Source organism: Notothenia rossii (genome assembly GCF_949606895.1).
Source record: "Notothenia rossii genome assembly, chromosome: 9".
NCBI classification, from domain to species: domain Eukaryota; kingdom Metazoa; phylum Chordata; class Actinopteri; order Perciformes; family Nototheniidae; genus Notothenia; species Notothenia rossii.
The window spans coordinates 57,668,584-57,689,424 of NC_136907.1; the positions used below are offsets into that span (position 1 = coordinate 57,668,584).

General features: G+C 40.2%; 1 protein-coding gene across 1 annotated transcript in view; it reads left to right on the plus strand.

Annotated features, from left to right (window-relative positions):
• The window catches only part of LOC307019916 (catenin delta-2-like), a 195,494-nt gene that overhangs the window by 169,732 nt on the left and 4,921 nt on the right, over positions 1–20,841 (plus strand). Inside the window, exons 13-20 of the mRNA XM_079651016.1 lie at positions 5,089–5,441; positions 6,623–6,805; positions 11,481–11,654; positions 12,723–12,873; positions 15,529–15,781; positions 17,854–17,947; positions 18,084–18,210; positions 19,812–19,940. Of these exons, the coding sequence (XP_079507142.1) occupies positions 5,089–5,441; positions 6,623–6,805; positions 11,481–11,654; positions 12,723–12,873; positions 15,529–15,781; positions 17,854–17,947; positions 18,084–18,210; positions 19,812–19,940 (1,464 nt within the window). The remainder of the gene's footprint in view (positions 1–5,088; positions 5,442–6,622; positions 6,806–11,480; positions 11,655–12,722; positions 12,874–15,528; positions 15,782–17,853; positions 17,948–18,083; positions 18,211–19,811; positions 19,941–20,841) is intronic.

Genomic DNA, 20,841 nt, shown 5'->3' on the forward strand with positions numbered 1-20,841 from the left:
ACCTGAACAGTTGAAACAACATCCCTAATACTCATCTGGCTGCTACTTAAAAATTATTTTAAAATTATTTATCTATTTACCTCAGATTTACCTACATATCCTATTTCAATAACTTGCATATAGACTCTTATTGCACTATTTCACCTTTTTTTTTAATTATTTGTATTTGTTTATTACTATTTACTTGCACTATATTTTTTCTGTTTATCTGTGTTTTGTGTTGCTCTGTTGAGAAGCCTGTGACACAAGATTTTCATCGGCATAACTACACTGTAGCTATGTTCGTATGAAAAATAAAGAACCTTGACCCTTGATCTTGCCTCATCTCATACAGTAAAAACAAGTGGTGAGAATGTGTCGAACAAATTGTTGCCTTTTTTTTAGTTGGTCTACAATCTAAACTTACGTCTTAAATAGAAACGAAAGTCAACTACTTAGAAACAGTAGGACGAGATTATGCACAATATGACCAAATTGCTGAAACTCAGGTAAAGAAAAAATGCTATTCTATAATCTTCATGTTTTTGGCTAGGTCTTTACTCTTTGCAAGGCCATAGTGTTAGTAATATATCATATCCATCAACATAATCAATACAATATGGAATGATTTTTAGTGTGATTTGTATTGTAATTAGTTGCTCTATAAATAAAATAGTTAATAATAAAGTTAAGCATCAAAACTCACCTCCTTCCTCATCAAAAGCTGTAGGCCACAGCAATGTCTGCTCTTGTTATTTTTATATCACCATCTTTTCTTTTCCTTGAACGTGGTTTCTTGCCAGAGGCGGGTGCTTGGTATTGTGATAAAGGTTGCCCGCCAAGCCACCTTTGTGTTTACTGCACCTTGATTTAATCTTTTTGTTGTTGGAACATATTCACTCTCTTTGCTGAGATGCTTTATTGTTTACAAGCTGCTATTATCAACCCCATTCAAACAGTGAAATAAGTCTATTTTTAGTTAGGATTCTGTTATGTTTTTATAACACACAGAGAACTGACAGACTTAGCTGTAAATATGACTCAGATCTTGGCTTCAGAGCTAATGTGGCTTTGGGTTTTCTCTTGAGATATGATGCTAGTCATACAGTGCAGAGTGGAAGTAGTAAGACTATGACACATATTTGTTGTTGTTGTTATGACGCCCCACTCCAGCAAGTTGGAAATTTAAAAAGCAGAACAGTGACTATAAAATGGAATGTGTGTTTTAAATGTTATTCAGGGAAGTTGAAACAGGTGAGACTAGACATGACAGATGTTCACACAATTGGTCACATGATTACATGTAATAGCAGCACGAAAAAAGTTATATTTTCTAAATGCTTTCTAGCATTTAATCTTCAAGAAACCATCATAATATTGTTTTTGTATCTCAACTTGTCTAGTCTTCATTTCAGACCTCCTGTGCTCTGGAAAATTAAGTAAAAGTCAGATGGAAATATTCCATTAAAGTATGAAATATCAAACATTTTTAAATAGGATTGAATATGTTTTAATGTTATTGTCCAGAAAATGTAATGCCCAAAAACACATCTGTATGATGTTTTATCTTCATTAGAGATCCAGAGCTTTGTTGGCTGAATTAGGAATTGTCATTTTCATAGCGTGAAAATAAAATGGATTGAAAATGGTGCCTGCGGGATGTCACATTACGACTGATTGGTTAGTTTATAACAACAACAATATGTCCATAAAAACACTCCGGCTAAAACTGAAGATAACTACTTGTTCCTTAATAGTAGATATAGTGTTTCATAAGATATTTATACATATGCAATTTGTATTGGTGAGGTGCTTTCAAAACTTTCAGGACCGCATGATGAAATATCTGTTCGTAAATATTTCAAACAGAGACAAGCCGGCTGACATAATATTGACAATTTACAATCAAACAAATAAGTGTGTTTTATTTAAGCAGCATTCCTCTGTCATTTTTGCCAACGGGCTGTGTGTGTGTGTGTGTGTGTGTGTGTGTGTGTTTGTGTGTGTGTGTGTGTATGTGTGTGTGTGTGTGTGTGTGTGTGTGTGTGTGTGTGTGTGTGTGTGTGTGTGTGTGGGTGTGGGTGTGTATGTGCGTGCGTGCGTGCGTGCGTGCGTGCGTGCGTGCGTGCGTGCATGCGTGCGTGCGTGTGTGTGTGTGTTGCGTGAGATAGCTTTGTGTGGATCAGCTCTCTCAACTCGAAAGGCTAATTCATCTTTCTCACGCCTCGTTAAGGAATGCTGGGAGTCTGATTAAAGATTGAATATTTCATGGCGGGTTTGGTATATCGCCGGCCACCTGCTCTCTGTCTCTCTTTCTATTTCCCATTATCCTCCTGGCCTTCTCATTCCCCCTCCCTTGCTCCGTCACCATCTCATTGTATTACTCCATTTCTTCTCTCTCCATCATATTATCCCTCATTTTTTCCCTTTTCTTCTTCTGTCTCGCCGAGTCTCTGCCCTGCTGTCTCTCACTTTCACACAAACATGTTTTCTCTGCTTACTCACGGCTGGTTGCACTGCCCGTGTGTGCATATGCTGTTGTGCCAACCAACAGGAAGTGCTGAAACTTGTACTGCCAGAACGGAATAAGAATAATTTGCACATGTAGCACAAATACGACAGCAACTAATAAAGGTTTATTACTAACTGTACTTACAAACTAATTAAAAAACATTACAAATATGTAAATGCATCCAAATGCATCTTTACTCCATTAAGCTACACCAGTATGCAATCTACCTACAAAGATATAACCTGTTTTATTGAAAGCTAAAATTTTCTAAAATCTTTATTCTGCTTGATTTGAAGGTCTTCTTCTTGTTTATTACTTACATTGAACTCCACTATTAGGTTAGGTTGTTGGCTGTCTGTCAACAGGATTAGGGAAAAATTGGCCGGGTTTTCTATAAAACTTCGTAGAAAGTTGTACGCTGGGCCAAGGAAGAACCCATTACAATTTGGATCTGAATCACAGTGCAGATACACATATTTTCCTTAACATCGCAATATTGTGCTGAACTCATATGATGTCGGAATAATCAGAAAAAGTGTTCTCAGCTGGGAACCACCTATTAACGTAAAAGAAAAACTCATCTTATTTGAGGTGTCCGCATATAAAACTAAAGTAACGAGCCTGTTTTGAAAATGTAAGAAGTAGAAAGTGCAGGTATTTGTGTTAAAAATGTAAGAAGTCAAAGTAAAAAGTCTCCAGAAAAATAAGTAGTTGAGTAAAGTACTGATACCAGAAAAAATGTACTTAAGTCTAGTTACGAAGTATTTGTACTCCACTACTTCCCACCTCTTCCCACCTCTGTAGATAGATAGTTAATTGATGGATAGATTTATACTATATTTATCCCAAATTGGGAAATTAGTTTGTTCCAGCAACAGTGTCAAACATAACAGTTACATGAGTTAAAACATTTTAAAAGGTACAATAAGATATAAATATAATACATTTAAAAATGTACATTGGCGGCAATTGTATATAGTAAGAATACATATTTAAAATAAAACTTGATACTAGGAGCAAGTTTACACAAATTCACAATAGATAAGACATTGGATTAAATACACATTATAATTGTGCAAATAGCCGTTGTAAAAATTGGGTTAAGAAGAAGGAAAAGGACCTCCGCTGTCTGTCCAGCTGCTGGTGGAGAGGGTGGGCGGGGTTATCCATGATTGACAAAAGTTTGTTCAGACTCCTCCTCTCCACCACAGCTTCAAAAGTGTCCAGTTTGACGCCGATGACTGAGCCAGCTTTCTCGTTCTACATAACAGCTTAAACCTTAGCTTTTAAAGATAATGGGTACACCAAAATATCATGCAATAGCACCATTAGCCTTTACAGGAATCTATGCTCTCTGAGTACTATTTCCTACTAAATGTTAAAGTTCAAGATACGCAGAACAAACAAGATGTAGGCTATGTTTGAAACTTTACTCGTGCACATAGCATTTAGAGGAACTTGCGCCCCAAGGCGAAGGTTTCTGCTCTGATATGTTCACAGTGTAGCTAGTTGGCCTTGCCCACTGAAGCGAGGTAAGAGGTTATTGAATGATGAGCAACCACATTTAAAGGTGGAGGGTCCTGATGCATGCATAATCACTGCCATGCCATTCAGAGCTGCCGTAATATAATAAGTGCTTCAGTGAATGACCGAGGGGGAGTATGCTATGGTAACAAGTACAATGAATGAGAACTGTTCACATTATTATCCTTGACATTATGCACTTGAATAGCCAAACGGGGCCAAAAGTAGTTTTTCTCAATGGTTCAACGTAATATGAATGAATTTATAAAACATTATTTGTTCATGAACGTGACGTGTATGAACGTGTGACACTTTCTCCTTGTTGTCCATTATAAACTAAAAGTGTTGAAGGTTTGTGGTCTAATTTTGTACCAACAGCGAACATACTAAAATGTATGTTCCTCTCAACTCTCGCAAATGTTATTACCAAAAACATTCATAAAGTTGATATGACTTTGATAGCTAGCAGTTGCCTACTTATTTTCAACACATTATGACAGACATGGAGCAACATTAGAGTTTATTTGCAGTCGTGTTTATGGCATTAGGTTTGGCTACAGAAACATACATTTCTTTTGTTTTTATTAACGTGACTTTGCATGGCCCAATTCATCTGGTTTAATTGAGTGGTAGTACAATTTAATATGAAGACATTAACCTTGTTAACATGGCCTGAAATAATGTACAATGTATAACAAAAGCTGTATAATAATGCACCATGTGTCTTCATACCATAGATGTTTTGGGGCTAAAATAGTGTGGGTTGTTTAAGGATCTGGGAAAACTAGTGCAGCTAATGGAGTTTTAAAAGTTGGTGCCATTTCTCACTGACACCGAGGGCACACATCTCCTAGCCAACTTTAATAGTCTGACATTTAAAGGGCATTACACTCGTATAGAATCTCTCTCTTTCATCTCACTCTAACAGGCATATATACACAGTAACGCATACACATATGAGAGGTTACACTTGTGTGAAACTACTTGAATATTCAAGTTGTGGGTGTTACTTTGCAGGATATTCTGAAGATTTGCTTCATATTAAGACTTCAGGTTGACTGTTTATTGATAAGGTGGGTGTGTTTGTGTGTGTGTGTGTGTGTGTGTGTGTGTGTGTGTGTGTGTGTGTGTGTGTGTGTGTGTGTGTGTGTGTGTGTGTGTGTGTGTGTGTGTGTGTGTGTGTGTGTGTGTGTGTGTGTGTGTGTGTGTGTGTGTGTGTGTGTGTGTGTGTGTGTGTGTGTGTGTGTGTGTGTGTGTGTGTGTGTGTGTGTGTGTGTGTGTGTGTGTGTGTGTGTGTGTGTGTTACAGGAATGTGAGTTCTGCAGGTGAGGAGGCCCGGAGAAGGATGAGGGAGTGCGAGGGTCTAACAGACGCTCTGCTTTACGTCATCCAGACCGCTCTAGGGAGCAGTGAGATTGACAGCAAGGTACCCCTCTCTCACACACATACAACCAACCAACTCCAAAAATGGAGGCATGATAAAAAATGATGTCGATGAAAATGTCTGTGCATGCGTGTGTACACACTGTACAAGGACTCAAATACAAGTGAGCTTTGTAAACATGTGTTTCTTGCTGATTACTATGTACAGATTGTTAATTATTTACATGAACTAACACAAGTTATATGCAAATGTGTTTAATCTGTCTTTGCAGACCATAGCCATACACTGTATATGCATAATCATTCTAACATGTTTGTCTCCCTGGGTTATTTATGAATATTTAAATATATGGTTGTATGTTAGTGCCCCAAGCTAACAGGCCACAACAGACACACAGTAAAAACTGTCTGCACTGGCAAATATGAATATGTGGATTAATACATATCCCAAAGACTTACATCAACAACCTGTTGGTAATCAATTAATGATATGTTGAAACAACAAGCCACAATTATCCAATTCTTCATCTTTTTTCAACAAAAATATATTATTTAAGCACATAAGCCTATAGACAAATATCCAGTATAGAGTACCCACGCTTGGAGGGTTTCAGATTTGTTTCAGTGCACCATATATTACATATATTACCCAACCCAGATGGTCATTGACACAGAAACATCACTGTGTGTGTGTGTGTGTGTGTGTGTGTGTGTGTGTGTGTGTGTGTGTGTGTGTGTGTGTGTGTGTGTGTGTGTGTGTGTGTGTGTGTGTGTGTGTGTGTGTGTGTGTGTGTGTGTGTGTGTGTGTGTGTGTGTGTGTGTGTGTGTGTGTGTGTGTGTGTGTGTGTGTGTGTGTGTGTGTGTGTGTGTGTGTGTGTGTGTGTGTGTGTGTGTGTGTGTGTTGGCTCAAGATGAGATATGGAGTTTTTAATCCTTAGAAATCCTTCACAAGATCAAAGTATGTGACTGTTGGCTGCATACACCACTCACAACAATGGGATTAGTGTGTGTAGGTGTATGTGTGAGTGTGTATGTGTGTGTGTCTGTCTACATTATGCACACAGCATGTGTCTGTGTTTGCATGTCTTTATGTTACACAGCTAGCACTGCACATTATGGTCATATGAGTGTGTGCCTGCGTAAATATGACTACAGTTTTGTCCTGATTGCCATCTGTCCTCCTTCATGTCTCTTGTTCTCTCTCCACCCTCCTTCCACCAACAGACCGTGGAGAACTGTGTGTGCATCTTGAGGAACTTGTCGTACCGTCTGGCTGCAGAGACATCCCACAGCCAGCAGGGGGGGTCGGAGGAGCTCGACGGGCTGCTGTGTGACACTGGCGGGAAGGACGCAGAGAGCTCTGGATGCTGGGGCAAGAAAAAGAAGAAGAAGAAGGGACATGAACAGGTGGGGAAATGGAAATTCTAAGTATTTTCTTACTGGAAAACTGCTTATTAGCTTTACTTCATATCCTTTAGAATGGTGAGCCGCTTCAGGTTGGGTTTTTGGGGGGGCAGGGTGCAAATCCATGCAGTTGTATGATAGATTATGGTGGCGAATAATATTGATATGGTGGATTCATCGTGTTTTAATGCCTATCAAAAGTCTAATAATTCCTATAATGAGTATCCAGGCACGCTAATGGACGGTGTCTGGACACACACACACACACACACACACACACACACACACACACACACACACACACACACACACAATTTATATTGAACACTTCAGTCAATCTCGAGCAAAAGACCAACAATTCTGTCATTTTAATCTAATTCCCTTAATTCTAATTCACATAAGATTATCATTATTTGATGAAAAACATAGGTTAAAGATGAAATGAATGTGAGTATGATTAAGGGGACAATAATAAAGAGAGATTATTATTATTAGAAATGTTTTATAAGTACATATAAGTCTTATCTTTTGCCTTTAGTGATATCATCACAGTTAGTGTTTAAGGAAGTCTCTTAATTCTCTCATTATTTACACCAATGACTCATAGCGAAAACTCCTAACTGGAGTGAAATGAACTATGTGTTGGTGCCTAAATAAACGTGGTGTAAAGTTATTGCCTCTCTTACGGGATGTAAAAATGTCTTTTTGAAGTCTTTGTAGTTCTTGGCTCTCTATTATCCTGCTGCTTGCTTATATCTTCCCTCGTACATCACACTAATACATTCCCTTATAGAATTGTAATGCCCACATACAAATCTACATTTACATACAGAGTACATAATTCATGAGGAATTTTCTCTTGTTAATTTAAAGCCGTGACTAAATTGCTTGGTTACTCGCTGTCAGATGTCAACACCGGGATAATTAAAATTAAACAAAAAGGCAAAATAACAGCTTTACAGAGAGAAGTTGTCATCTTATGTGTTTTTTCTAAGACAATAACCCTACCATTATATGTTTCAGTATCCAGTATTTCCTTTTTTAATGCAGCTCGTTGCTGTTTCTGGTTCAGTAACATTTGCTCAGTTCAACCTTAGTTCACTTCACACGATGAATATTTATGAATGCACCAGATTTCTTTGATATTCATGATGTTTGAGTTTGTTTTTCCACGTGATCTTCACCTACCACCTGAATTATTTAGGTTCACGTATCTAATATAACGTGATTCAAAGCAACAGAAGAGTTTGATGATGTGATACTAATGTGCATCTTATAGTCTTTGTACAGTTTGTGTTGTCCTATGTTGAGGTGGAATATAACCACCATCTTGAGTATTTTCCCCAATTACTTTAAAGATTCAGATTTGTAATCCAACTTATAAATGACGTTTTAAGTATACTTATTTTAGTTTTTTTAGTTGTAAAATATAGCTCCACCTTTGCGAACTCAAACATTAAATGAATGAACACATTATTAGGAAATAAAAAGTATTTTCCAGTAGTACCCAACATTTTATTGTGAATCAGGCCATTCTGCATAGTGAGTACTTTAAGTATGTTTCATAAACTTATAAATCGTACTTTTACTTAAGATACATTTTTCATGCTGGACTTTCATTTGTAAGAGTACTTTCACACTTTAGTGTAGAAGGTTTCCACCCCCTGCTTCCATGCAATATAACCCTAACCCTACCCCATCAACACATGCTATACGGTTTTCAAACATTGAGAAAATAGCTATTTTAGCTTTCCATGCATTGACTACCAATTTTTCAGACAAAAAACTATATTTTTTTCCTATTTCGCTCTGGATTTCCTTGGTCTGTCCATCTGCTGCCAACAGGAAGAGTTTCTTTCTCCGGTTAGATAAAAAATGATTGCTCTTTTTAGATGTGTAGTTGGCAGAAACAAAACGGCTGCCTTGGAGCAGGCTCGAACCCTCTTGTCATGCTAATTAGCAATCAGCATCACATTCTGATTGAGTGGAAGACGTCTTTAAGACTTCTACTGAAGCTGCTGGGATTGAAAACCCAACACTTCCGGTGGTACAGGGTGGGTAAATTGCTCATTAGCCCTGCATGTTTTTCCCCTCTCTTTCCTTTTTTAGAAAAATTACAGAAAAAGGGCATTTTTGATTTACTTAATATGTTAGACCTTTAACTAACATTTGCCAAGTAAACCCTTAACACATTTGTTCACATCAAGGCAGAACCAGGGAGATCTTACAACTAACCAGAGATCAGATTGTAAAGGGACACATCAAAACCTCCCCCCCATCCATTCCCTCTATCTGTCTGTCTCCACTCCAGTGCAGCTGTGGGTGATTACCATGAAGTAGCGATCGGGGAGCTTGTTGGAGAGGGCGAAACTCTATCAACTGTAGAGTAATTACAGGAGAGATGAGGAGATGAGGGGTAAGGAGAGGAGGAAAGGATACGTCGGTAGGGAGGGGAGATATAGAGAGGAGAGATTGAAGGAAGCTAGGGTTAACAGGGGGGCTAGAAGATACAAAAGGATGAGATAGGAGAGAGGGGGGAAGAGGAAGTAGTGGAATAATAAGGTCATAGACAAAAGGGAAGTGAAGGCAGACAGCAGTGCAGTCTGTTGGCAGTGAGCCTTATCAGATGTCGTGTGAGATTACCTCACTGCAGATGGAAGGAGGAACATTTTGTTTTCTACAAATAAAATGTGAGGATTGATGATAGAAAATGACAGTAAGAAGCCTACAGAACATCCTAATATTTACTATGGTACATCTCCAAATCAGATTCAGACAAAGAAGGAACAACAACAGACAATATAAGCCTTGGTGGATTATTCAAGTAGAAGTTTAGATTACTTGTGTTTTACTTAAGTATTTGCATTTTCTGCTATACTTCTATTAAAAAAATCTGTGAAAGATATTGTTCCTTTTTTTCTCCAATATATTTTGTTATCACAGCTTTTTTTGCCCTCCTTGTCGAGTTAAAACTGTGCATCTCCAGATGTGTTGGTTTAGAAGGTTTCTGTTAAACTGAAGCATTAAGGGTTCCTCTTTGTTTTGAGAGAAACATGTCTACTGTTTACATGCTTTAATGTTCAAAAAGCTCTTTATTTTTCTCATACTGCCTCTTTTCACCCTCAGTCTGAAGCCAGAGACCACTCGGCTCTGATGGGTTAGCTGGCCGGCTCTGTTGTGATTGGTCAACAGCTTATGGCGCATTCAAACTGCAGCGTGGAGCTCGTTTTAAGCGTACCGAGCCGTGCGGGGCCCGTTTTTGGTTGCGCTTCCACTTGGCCTAGTTTTGGCCTGGGGCATCTTTTTGACCTTTTTTCTGGCCCGACTAAATCTATCGAGGCCAACAAGCGAGGCCAACAACCGGGCGGAATATGCTAAACTAGTGACGACTGCTGATTGGTCAGAGTGAATCGTCACAATTGTCGCGCGACTTAATCCCTAGTGTCACATATATTAAGGGACGCTTGCAGCATTTTTGAAAACAGTGAACCTTGCAGCATTTTTGGAAACAGTGAACCTAAGAAGAAAAAACCACATACCAAGAAGCAAGGACACGATGGCTTCCACATCCTCCATTGTTGTTGTGTGTTTTGTGAGTTGTGTCGCATTGAAGATGACGTCACGGCAGCTGTATGCAGCGTCACTCCGCCCGCCAAAAAGCCAATCGCCCCGCCTACACTGCGTTACTATAGTAACTACCCCAGTTCCTAAACTGTAATGTGAGCGCAGCATTAAAGTGAGCCGGACCTAATAAGGCCTAACCAACCGAGCGAGGCAGAGCGAGGCCTGCAGTGTAAATGCACCATTAGACACCCTGCTTAGCCCGTTATCACGTACAATGTGCTGGAGTGCTAGCCAACAGTATCGCAAGTGTTACATAGTGATGTCACCTGAGTGCAATCGTGGCATTTCGGGCGGGAGGGGGCTGGGATTTTAGCGTTTGCAGACCATTTACATGCATAGAAACCGGCATTACACACTATAGGAAAGGTAAAACCCCAAAAAGCAACAGTAACATAATTTCCAAAACATCTTATATATTTGTACAACACTGACACAGACCATTTATCTGCACCATGAGGACTTTAAGTGCATTATGCTGATAATGCTCACACACTTTTACCTGTTTTAGTAAGGTTTTGAAAGAATAGCTAGTGCTGACCTTTTTAATTTCAGAAAATAAGTGGGGCAGCGAATAATGGTTATTTTTGGTAACAATTTATTTGAATGGTCCGCTTTCAACATTTTGTCACTTATTTATATATTATTAGTTCACATTCAATTCAGCTAAATTATTCTTATAACAGGTAGGTATGTTCATAAATGTTCACGTAAACTATTATATACCTATTCAAAATAAAGTGTCACCTTAGTTTTTGCTGCAAATTACTTATCAGGCACAGCTTTTTTTTTTTATGTACAGCATTTGAGTGCATGCATTTAAAAAAAGCAGAGGACATTTCAGATTTCAATAGGGGAGAAGACAGAAAAACTAAATGCCATTAGATGAAAGCTACGCGATTCATATCATTGTTTATAATGAGCAAATCTTCCCTCTCGTTCTCATCCCCTGTTCTTGCCATGGGGTCCATGCTGGCATTGTCAAACCCTGCGTCTCACAGAGAATTTAAAATTATTTTTCTATTTTCTATTCTGAATACTGTCTCATCATCCGTAGTGGGATGGCGTCGGCCCATTTCCAGACTTGGCGGAGCCCCCGAAAGGCATCCAGATGTTATGGCACCCCACGATCGTGAAGCCCTACCTCACGCTGCTGTCTGAGTGCTCAAACCCTGACACCCTGGAGGGAGCAGCTGGGGCTCTGCAGAACCTGGCTGCTGGCAGCTGGAAGGTAGGGACTGTGCCTACACCACTGTGATACTAAAGGGCATCTGCAGAAGTCTAGGGAAATGCCATTGAGTGCCAAAGTGTTCTGAACAATTTGAAATCTCTTCAACAGCCCCCATATTCTGGCCATTTTGTGCTTTGAGATAGCACACCTTATATACTGGCCCTTTATGAGTAAACATTTGGTACATCACCCTCTGTAATCAACACATTTATGACCTTAAAAAGTAATATTCAGATAATGACATAAATTACAGGGGAGTGTTTGATTACTACTAGATTTCAAAGTTTGTTTTCTTACCTCATTGATTGTTAAATCACAATCAGTATCTTAACATACAACCCTTTGGCTCATCAAGCTTTGGGCAGATTCTAACAGTAATCCTGCACTTGAAGAATGCATAGTGCAAATGCTAGTGGATACAGTACCACCAGTTTTGCATAAAGGGTATCACCTTGGGTGTTCCAGAGTAAAAAGTAAATCCTCTCCAAAACCACTGCACTGCATTTTCTAAAGAAGGCAACGAGTAGTCTGAAAGTCCAAAGTAAGTGAACATTACGTTGAGGATTTGTCAGCCAATCATATGGTTTTATCCCTTTAAGGGATAGATCTAATATTTCGTAGGAGTAGATTGCAGTCTGTCACATAGTTAGCCACCTAAACAATATCAGTTTAAGTGTCTGTATATTTAGCTTATTTTTAACACAGCACCTTGCTGTCAGACATCACTTTCCAACAGGTAACTTAAGCCGTTATCTGTGCTCTCCTAAAACCAGTCTCCATCGACAGTTTAACCTTTTGGTAAACACAAGTTGCTGCCCAAATGTGTTAGTTTGTTTTGGTTATTGCCAGATTACTGTCTATTTCTTCAAACTGAGGACATACCCAACCCACATCTACTGTAGGGTACGGAAGGGTACCTAACAAAAAAACATTTAAAAACATCAACACCGTTCATTCTAGAGAACAAATCCAAGTACACTAGAAATAAGCAAAAAGGGAAGACAAAAGGAAAAATATCAAACCTCTCTTCGTCCACCTCCAACCCTCTCTTCCCTCTCTCCTACCCAGTGGTCGGTGTATATCCGGGCTGCGGTGCGTAAGGAGAAGGGCCTCCCTATCCTGGTGGAGTTACTGAGGATAGACAACGACCGGGTGGTGTGTGCCGTGGCCACCGCGCTGAGAAACATGGCTCTGGACGTCAGGAACAAGGAGCTCATCGGTGAGTGGCCCATTCACAGCATAGACAGAGTGAAGGGAAAACACAGAGTCTGGAATAATGTGACATGGAAAATAGTCTGTTATTGGGTGAATGCAACATTTCCAAAGCAAGCCATCTTTATTCAGGAGTTGAGTGAATTGAAGATAATGGCACTGAAAACAAGTGCAGTTATCTTGACCCACTTGCAGAACTATTCACTCACTTAAATAATGCATATGATGATCGTTTATGTAAGTAGATGTGTTTAGTGTCTTTTTTATTTTAAGCTGCTGTTAAATGTCAATTGTGTAGAGGGTTATTGCTGTTAGGAATGGTCTTATATTTAAAATTGAAGTCACAAATGGTATAGTATTTCTCTGAATGTACCCCCATATTGCCTCTATTCAAGTGGTAATTTCTTTTGACTGATTGTTTGAAGCTTAATTTTCCTTTTGAAACCAAGTGATGTCTGTAATGAACACTGTCTTCCTGCTGGTCCCCATAGCAACAACCGCATGCCTCCCTCCTCTTGCTCTGTCTGATGCTTGAGGCTCTGAGCTGAGGTTGTCTGTGTGTGTGGTCTAGTTTGTGACTGCAGCCATTCATGTGTACTGTGTATGAAGGTTGTAATGGCAATTTTATATCGCAGTGACACAGGGCAAGAATGTATATTTTGATGGGAAACATTTTCCTGCTCTCACTCATTGTGTTGACATGATGAGATTACCCAGCAACGCGACATATTGTGTAGTTGCATTCTCAGAGCTTTCAGTAGTTTATCAATAGGGCCACCACAAATACGTCCGCTGTGAGCCAACACTGGATTTATTGCTGCAATGTCACAAATAAGATATAGCACCATAACCCAGTTTATATGAATTTCTTATTATTGGAAGTGAATTGGGGGCTTTTTAATCGCTAAAATGGTGTGCTTATATCGAATGGTCTTGTTTTAGCTTCATATAATAGTGCAGAGATTCTTAATTGTTTTTCAGCAAAGGACCCCGAACAAGATAGAGAACATACCGGGACCACCTTATGTTTGTCACTTGGAAAAATGTTACATTGCCTTGCATTCTTAATTAATATTCTTTAGTCCCACTGCTAATTTGTAGTGTATTTCAGAATATATCCAAACTCATGGTCTAATATTAGAATGTGTCTCTATTTAAGCTTAAAAAAAGTTGAAATAGTATCTGAGAAATTAGAAAAAATGTAAAAAATAATCTGATTTTATATCATGAATTTGAAATAATGAACCCCCTTGAAGAATGCTACAGACTACACTTTAAAATGCACTGGTGTACTCTGTTCAGAGACATGTCCTGTCTTTGGTTCAGAAATGTCCCTGTTGCATTGCGAACTGTCAGTTGATAATGACGTGCCCCCACCCCCCCCATCCAGGGAGATCACCCAATCAGAGTAAGGTGCAAAGGTCAGAGTGGACAAGATTGGCTGACAGCAGTACTAAGCTGTCATGGGAAATGTAGTCAGTCGGTGTTAGATCACGTGGTCAAGTCGTCGTAATGGTCTGACAGCCCCAAAGCCAGGCGGTATTGTCTTAGTCTTAGCTGGATAAGCTACCATAGCTTTAAAGGTCCCATGTCATGCTTTTCCGGTTATTATCCGTCCCCTTGTGTGTTATGAAGGTTTTTATGCATGTAAACGGTCTGCAGAGTCAAAACCCTCAAAGTACACCCTGTAGCGAGTAAAACTCTAACACAGAAAATACCTCCCCAAAGCGCCTCGTTGGAGATACGTCACTGTCCATTGATTTTCCGGGTAACTCATGATGTCATGCGTTACCCGGAACCAAATGGACCAATCCGTGGAGCCGTTACGTTACGTCCGCGGAGCCGTTACGTTAAGCCCCCGCTGATTGGTCCAAATTGACCAATCCACGGACTTCCTCACAAACACACTCAGTGCATGCAGCTCTGCTGATCTCTCCTCCCTGGCTGCAGGCTGATAACAGACAGTGCAGACCCATTCTCACAGCGTTTATCAACCTTTTTCTTAAACAATATCAAGCCACACTTATTGGTTTTCACTTCGGCTGTGACTTTGTGTGTGCTCAGGGTGAGTTTGGCTGTGTTTCGCTATCACTAAACAAGGAAACCACACCTCCACGGAGCTCAGCGCGATTCACAACGTCCCGTCCAATCAGAGCACACTGTGCTCACTGGGAGGGTGGGGGCTGGAGCTATTGGAGCTACAACGAGCCGTTAAAGGCAGAGAGTGAAATTCAGTGAATACACATAGTTTACAGAGATGCTGTATGAGAAACCAAAGTGATTTTGGGAAATTGCACAATATAAATGTATTCTAGTAGACCTCAACAATGGAATTATGATCAGTGGAAATGGCCATGACATGGGACCTTTAAGTAAAAAATGAAAGCAGAGAGCCGACGGGAGTGAGAGCCGTCTAACCTTTTTTAGGGGGGACAGAGAAATGTCCTTTCCCTTTTTCTATTCTTTTTATCTGTTATTTTCTGTAGTAAAATGTATTGCCAAAAACACTACAATGTTGGTCAAAGATAGCATAAGAAATGCTCAAAAAAGTGTATTTTCATCCCCATTTCCACCCTGTCGACTCCTCTCCAACTACAAATCCTTCAACCTAAATGTTTCTACCTCAACCCCACTCACCCTGTCTTACCCACCGTGCCCACAGGTAAATATGCCATGAGGGACCTGGTGCACCGTTTGCCCGGAGGCAGCAACAACAACAACACTAGCGGCAGTGGAGGCGGAGGAAGCAGCAACAGCAGTGTCCTGGCAGGAAAGACCATGTCCGATGACACCATAACCGCTATCTGCTGCGCACTGCATGAGGTTATCACCAAGAACATGGAGAACACCAAGGCCCTGAGGGACGCCGGCGGCATAGAGAAGCTCATTGGCGTCGCCAGGAGCAAAGGAGACAAGTAAGCCGAATGGAAAGATGATGACAGGTGGAAGGGGGTAAAGAAAGAGAAAAGGATTAGCCTGAAGAAGAACAAGAAATACCATCATGGGGCAGTTTTCTTATAGATTGATAGAAGATGCAACAGCATTAAAATCTGTTTTATTCTGATATTAGAAAGAAAACAAAGGGAATTATTTTCATCTGTCAATTTAGCAAATGAGAATAACTACCTCACCAAAAGCCCAAAAATACATAAATGTAAATACAAAAATGTATGTAAATACAATACGTATGGCAGAAGGGGAACGTAGAAAATGTAATCAGTCCACTGGGCAAATCAGTGGAATAGAAAAGGTTTGTAAGGTAACGTGGCAGAGAGATCATGCAGCAAAGAAAGAAAGGTGAGGTAGGAGGAGGTTGTCAGTAAAGTTAGAGCAAAACGCAGAAAATAAGGTCTAAAAGAAAGATGGCTAGTATCTGTCTGTTTACCTTCATACCCATACACAACCCAAATACAGGCTAATTTAAAGGTAACTTAATTCCACTAGTCAACTACCAAGAAGTCAGCTACTAAGATCTAGCCTTCTAACGGCCCGTCCACACACAGGCAGGAAAAAAATCTTGAAAAATCTTGATGCTGGGCGTGTCTGAAGCTTGGCGATTTCACGCGCCCAAGGCGACCAACAACCAATCAGGAATCTCCCAGGAATCTCCCGCCCGCCCCCGGCATACAAAGCCTATCCATTCAATGTTAAAACGAAGTAAACTGGATATAAACTCCCCAAACAGGTGAAAACCTACCAGTTTCACCAACTGTCTCTGCCACCTCCCTCCATGCCTGGTTCCTCCGGTTTAGGTCCCGGTAGGTGAACAGAGAGCAGTCGTAAAGGACCGGGACATTTCCTACAGCGATGATTAATTTATCCTCCATTTTAATATGGAAAAGACCGCAGCAGTATCTGCATACAGTACACGCGGTTTGATTGGCTAGCGCTTGCACTGGCGGGATTTGCATAAACGGGATTTGATTGGCTGAAGCCAGCTTCGCAAGCATTGGGAGCATCAAAAGTTGAACATTGCTCAACTTTTGATGCTCACAATGCTTGCAAAGCCATGCTCCGCTCCCCACAATGCAGTTCGGCGAAGATTAAAAATCTTCTACGTCACCCCATTCAAGTGAATGGGCGAAGCTTTGAAAGATTTTTTTCATGCCTGTGTGTGGACGGGCCGTAAGCTAGTTAACTTTAGAGGCAGTTTAGCTGGGTTCTTCTCTCTGGCATTGTAGGATTTAGTTACCGCCTCATTTTGGATATTTACTGTGATACTTTTCATTTACAGATAACAGCTATGAAAAAATATGTAGGTATAGCTTTAACTAAAGCTATATGTTGCTTTCTCACCAGCTATCTTTCATTTGATAGCTTCTTTGCTATTTGCTAGCTGTCAAGTTAGCTGCATTTTGTAGTTACTGCATATTTTAAAATCTGCTCTGACAGAAATTGACAAACATTTCTATCTACTAAAACATGTACATGTTTTAAATTGGTTGAGGACCGAACTTTGGCTAAATATGACGTGTGTTGCCGTTGTGCAGTAGGCTATAGCAGACGGCAAATTTGTTTGCGCTCGCTCTGTGAATAATCATAGGATAAAACCAATTTATGTTAATATTCGAAGAACCAAACCTGAAAATAAAAGAATAACATTTCCCAAAATGACAAGAAGAAATACATTCAATTTGTTAGGCTCTGATAAGGCCATATGAGCCAATTAAACCCACAGCCATTAGTCAACTGAGTGAAACCCTGGAGGACACAAAATGAAATATTGGCCAATCATTCAATCAAGCAATGCAATTTGGCCTCAGTACAATTTAAGTGCCATATTTGAGGACATAAAAAAATGCCTTTTCATTGTGCACCTTTATCCATTCATTGTTACAGTATAGCAGTGAGATATGCTTTACTTGTTTAGTGTCCTTACTTTATGTTTTTATTATTCTGCATTCTAATGTTTTTATAGCTCCTGTTTGCACAAAACAAAAATGAAGGACAGTCAAGCTTTATACTGTATGTGTTTTTTCCTCTGCTGAATTCCCAAATATAGTCCTAAAGTGGTAAAAGCAGCTTCCCAAGTCCTGAACAGCATGTGGCAATACAGAGACCTCCGCAGCCTCTACAAAAAGGTAAAGTTTAAATGTGTGCTCTGGCTTTATTTACGCCGAGTTATGATGATACAATTTTAAGTTGTGGAGATGCATTATTTTTTTACACAGACTCATATTTTTCGTCTCCTCTTGCAACCTCTCCTTCCATCTTCAGGATGGCTATGCCCAGTACCATTTTGTCGGCTCTTCCTCCACGATAGAGAGAGACAGACAGCGACCTTATTCTTCCTCTCGTACTCCGTCCATCTCTCCTGTACGGACTTCACCAAACAATCGATCAGGTGAGTCCACCCACCACCTCACTCTCTTGTCTTCTCTTTTGTCCTCTATCAATCTTTCCAACAGTCAAGTCAAATAAACTGCTTCAAACTGGCTTAAATCTGCTTTCACCTTCACACTACAACAGGCACTGACCAATTATTCTGCTGTCAAATAAAATCCTTGCACGGTCTCCTAAAGAAACTTTCTGCCCTTGAGTTGTCAAGACTTAGGTTTGACTAATATAAGCTTTCCAGGCTTCTGCATTTTTGGACTCATGACAACATCTTCTAATGTTAACTAAATCTTATAAAATTGCAACATACAATGTAATCAGTGTTTACCCCATGAGATGTATTCTATGCTTGTTCCTAAAGCTTCTAAAACCGACTTTTGGGACAATAACAATGTCCAGCGAACCAAAATAAACAATACATTTTTCATGATTGAAAATGAGTGAAATATAATTAAAATATTATACCCCATTTCTCAATGCACCACACTTTGAAAAATCATCAGAACTGGAATTACACTGTCAACTGTTAGTGGCAATTGGATAATACTTAGATTCGGAAGCTTACATTGAAAAAAATGTGTTGTTTCTTAGTTCAGAATTATACCATTATCACAAACTTGTGATACATGCACAGCATTGAGAAATTGACAATGTTTCTCTTGTCTCTCTTGTTTCTAAAATAGTTTTGGGCCCTTTGCACCTGTCGGCCTGCGTACATTAGACTAACATACACAAATACACTTTTTAAATGGTTACATTCATACAACAGTTGCTTACTGCAACAGCATCAAAGGTGATTAGCCATCTAGGTGCCGATATTACAATAGACTGGTGATATTAGCAGAGTATTAATGAGTATATGGATCAATGCTAAATGTGTTTTACTGAAAAGAGACAAAGACACTGATGCATCCACACAAAACAGGCCGGCCGGCTGCACCATAGCCAGCAGCTTCTTTGTGAAAGGCTGTTGATAATGATTTGAGTATAATAGCGAACACTATACATATAGCACTGAATCATAGCCAGGTTTCCTCCAACATGGCTAACCAGATCTTACTCATTATCTTTCACACTGCACCCCCTGTCCGACATTTATTATCCTCTTTTTTCTTCTGGATTTTTAGGTAAATCATGCCAAGACAGAGATGAATGGGTCAGTGGGATACTTAGATGGTAATATGTACTTGTTGTAAATACTGGTGGAGAAAGAGTGGCCTGCAGCCACACAGACAAAAAAAGAGAAGCAAGAGTAAATCAGATTCAAGGAGGGGGATGACTCAATATTTACCTCTCATAAAATCCCACCCCGGTCAAGAAGCCAGACTTGTGAAGAGTGCTTTGGTAACCACAGAGTAACAACACAAACCACAACCAGTGCCCCCGTTGATGATTCATATCAGGGTGATGTTTACAGGAAATAATACACAAAGAGTGCTGTGCCTTTGTGGAGGTAAATACAAGAACCTGAGATGCTTTGTAAAGTACAAATCACTCTGGCCTTTCTGCTGTGAAGGGACTCTGGCGTCAAGTGCGTTGATAATGTGTTCATGATGGATTGAAGGTTAAAGATATCCCCCGTGTGTTTGTGTGTGGTGTTTTGTGTAGCGAGCGCCCCTACTTCCCCAAGAGAGATGATGGCATTGAAGGAGAGGAAGGCAGACTACGAATCGACTGGCAATGCTAGTTACCATGGCAACAAGGGCGAGCACACATCCCGGAAGGACGCCATGATGGGTAAGAACTCCATAATGCATGTCTGACACAAAAAAACTCTCACATGTTAGTGTGACATTTTATAATATTTAAGGAACACTTTAACATATTGGTTGTTATTTCTTGCAAAGTGTTGAATGGAAAAATCAATAACACACTCTACTCATACACTGTGTGTACACATAACAATAACACATTCTACAATGTATCAGCAGAAACTGCCTTCCTTGCTGTCACTGAGAAACTGCACACGGCTTAAGCAAACTCCCTCTCCTCTGTCATCATCCTTTTGGACCTGTCTGCTGCATTCGACACAGTGAATCATCAGATCCTCCTTCGCACTCTCCAAGAACTTGGAGTTTCAGGCTCTGCACTATCCCTCCTCACCTCATACCTCAAAGACCGCACCTACAGGGTAACTTGGAGAGGGTCCGAGTCCGACCCTTGTCAATTAACTACAGGGGTCCCTCAGGGCTCTGTCCTTGGTCCCCTCCTCTTCTCCTTGTATACAAACTCGCTCGGATCTGTCATTAGCCCGCATGGTTTTTCATACCACTGCTACGCTGACGACACACAATTAATTCTGTCCTTTCCCCGCTCAGAGACCCAGGTCGTCGCACGCATCTCTGCTTGTCTAGCTGACATCTCTCAGTGGATGTCTGCTCACCACCTCAAGCTCAACCTTGACAAGACTGAACTGCTATTCCTTCCGGGAAAAGATTGTCCCACTCTTGACCTAATAATCAACATCGGCACCTCGATTGTTTCCCCGACCCAGACTGCAAGGAATCTGGGTGTGACCCTAGATAACAAACTGTCCTTCACTGCAAATATAGCTGCTACAACCCGCTGCTACAGATACACGCTTTACAACATCAGGAGGATACTTCCCCAGCTGACCCAGAAAGCGATGCAGGTTCTG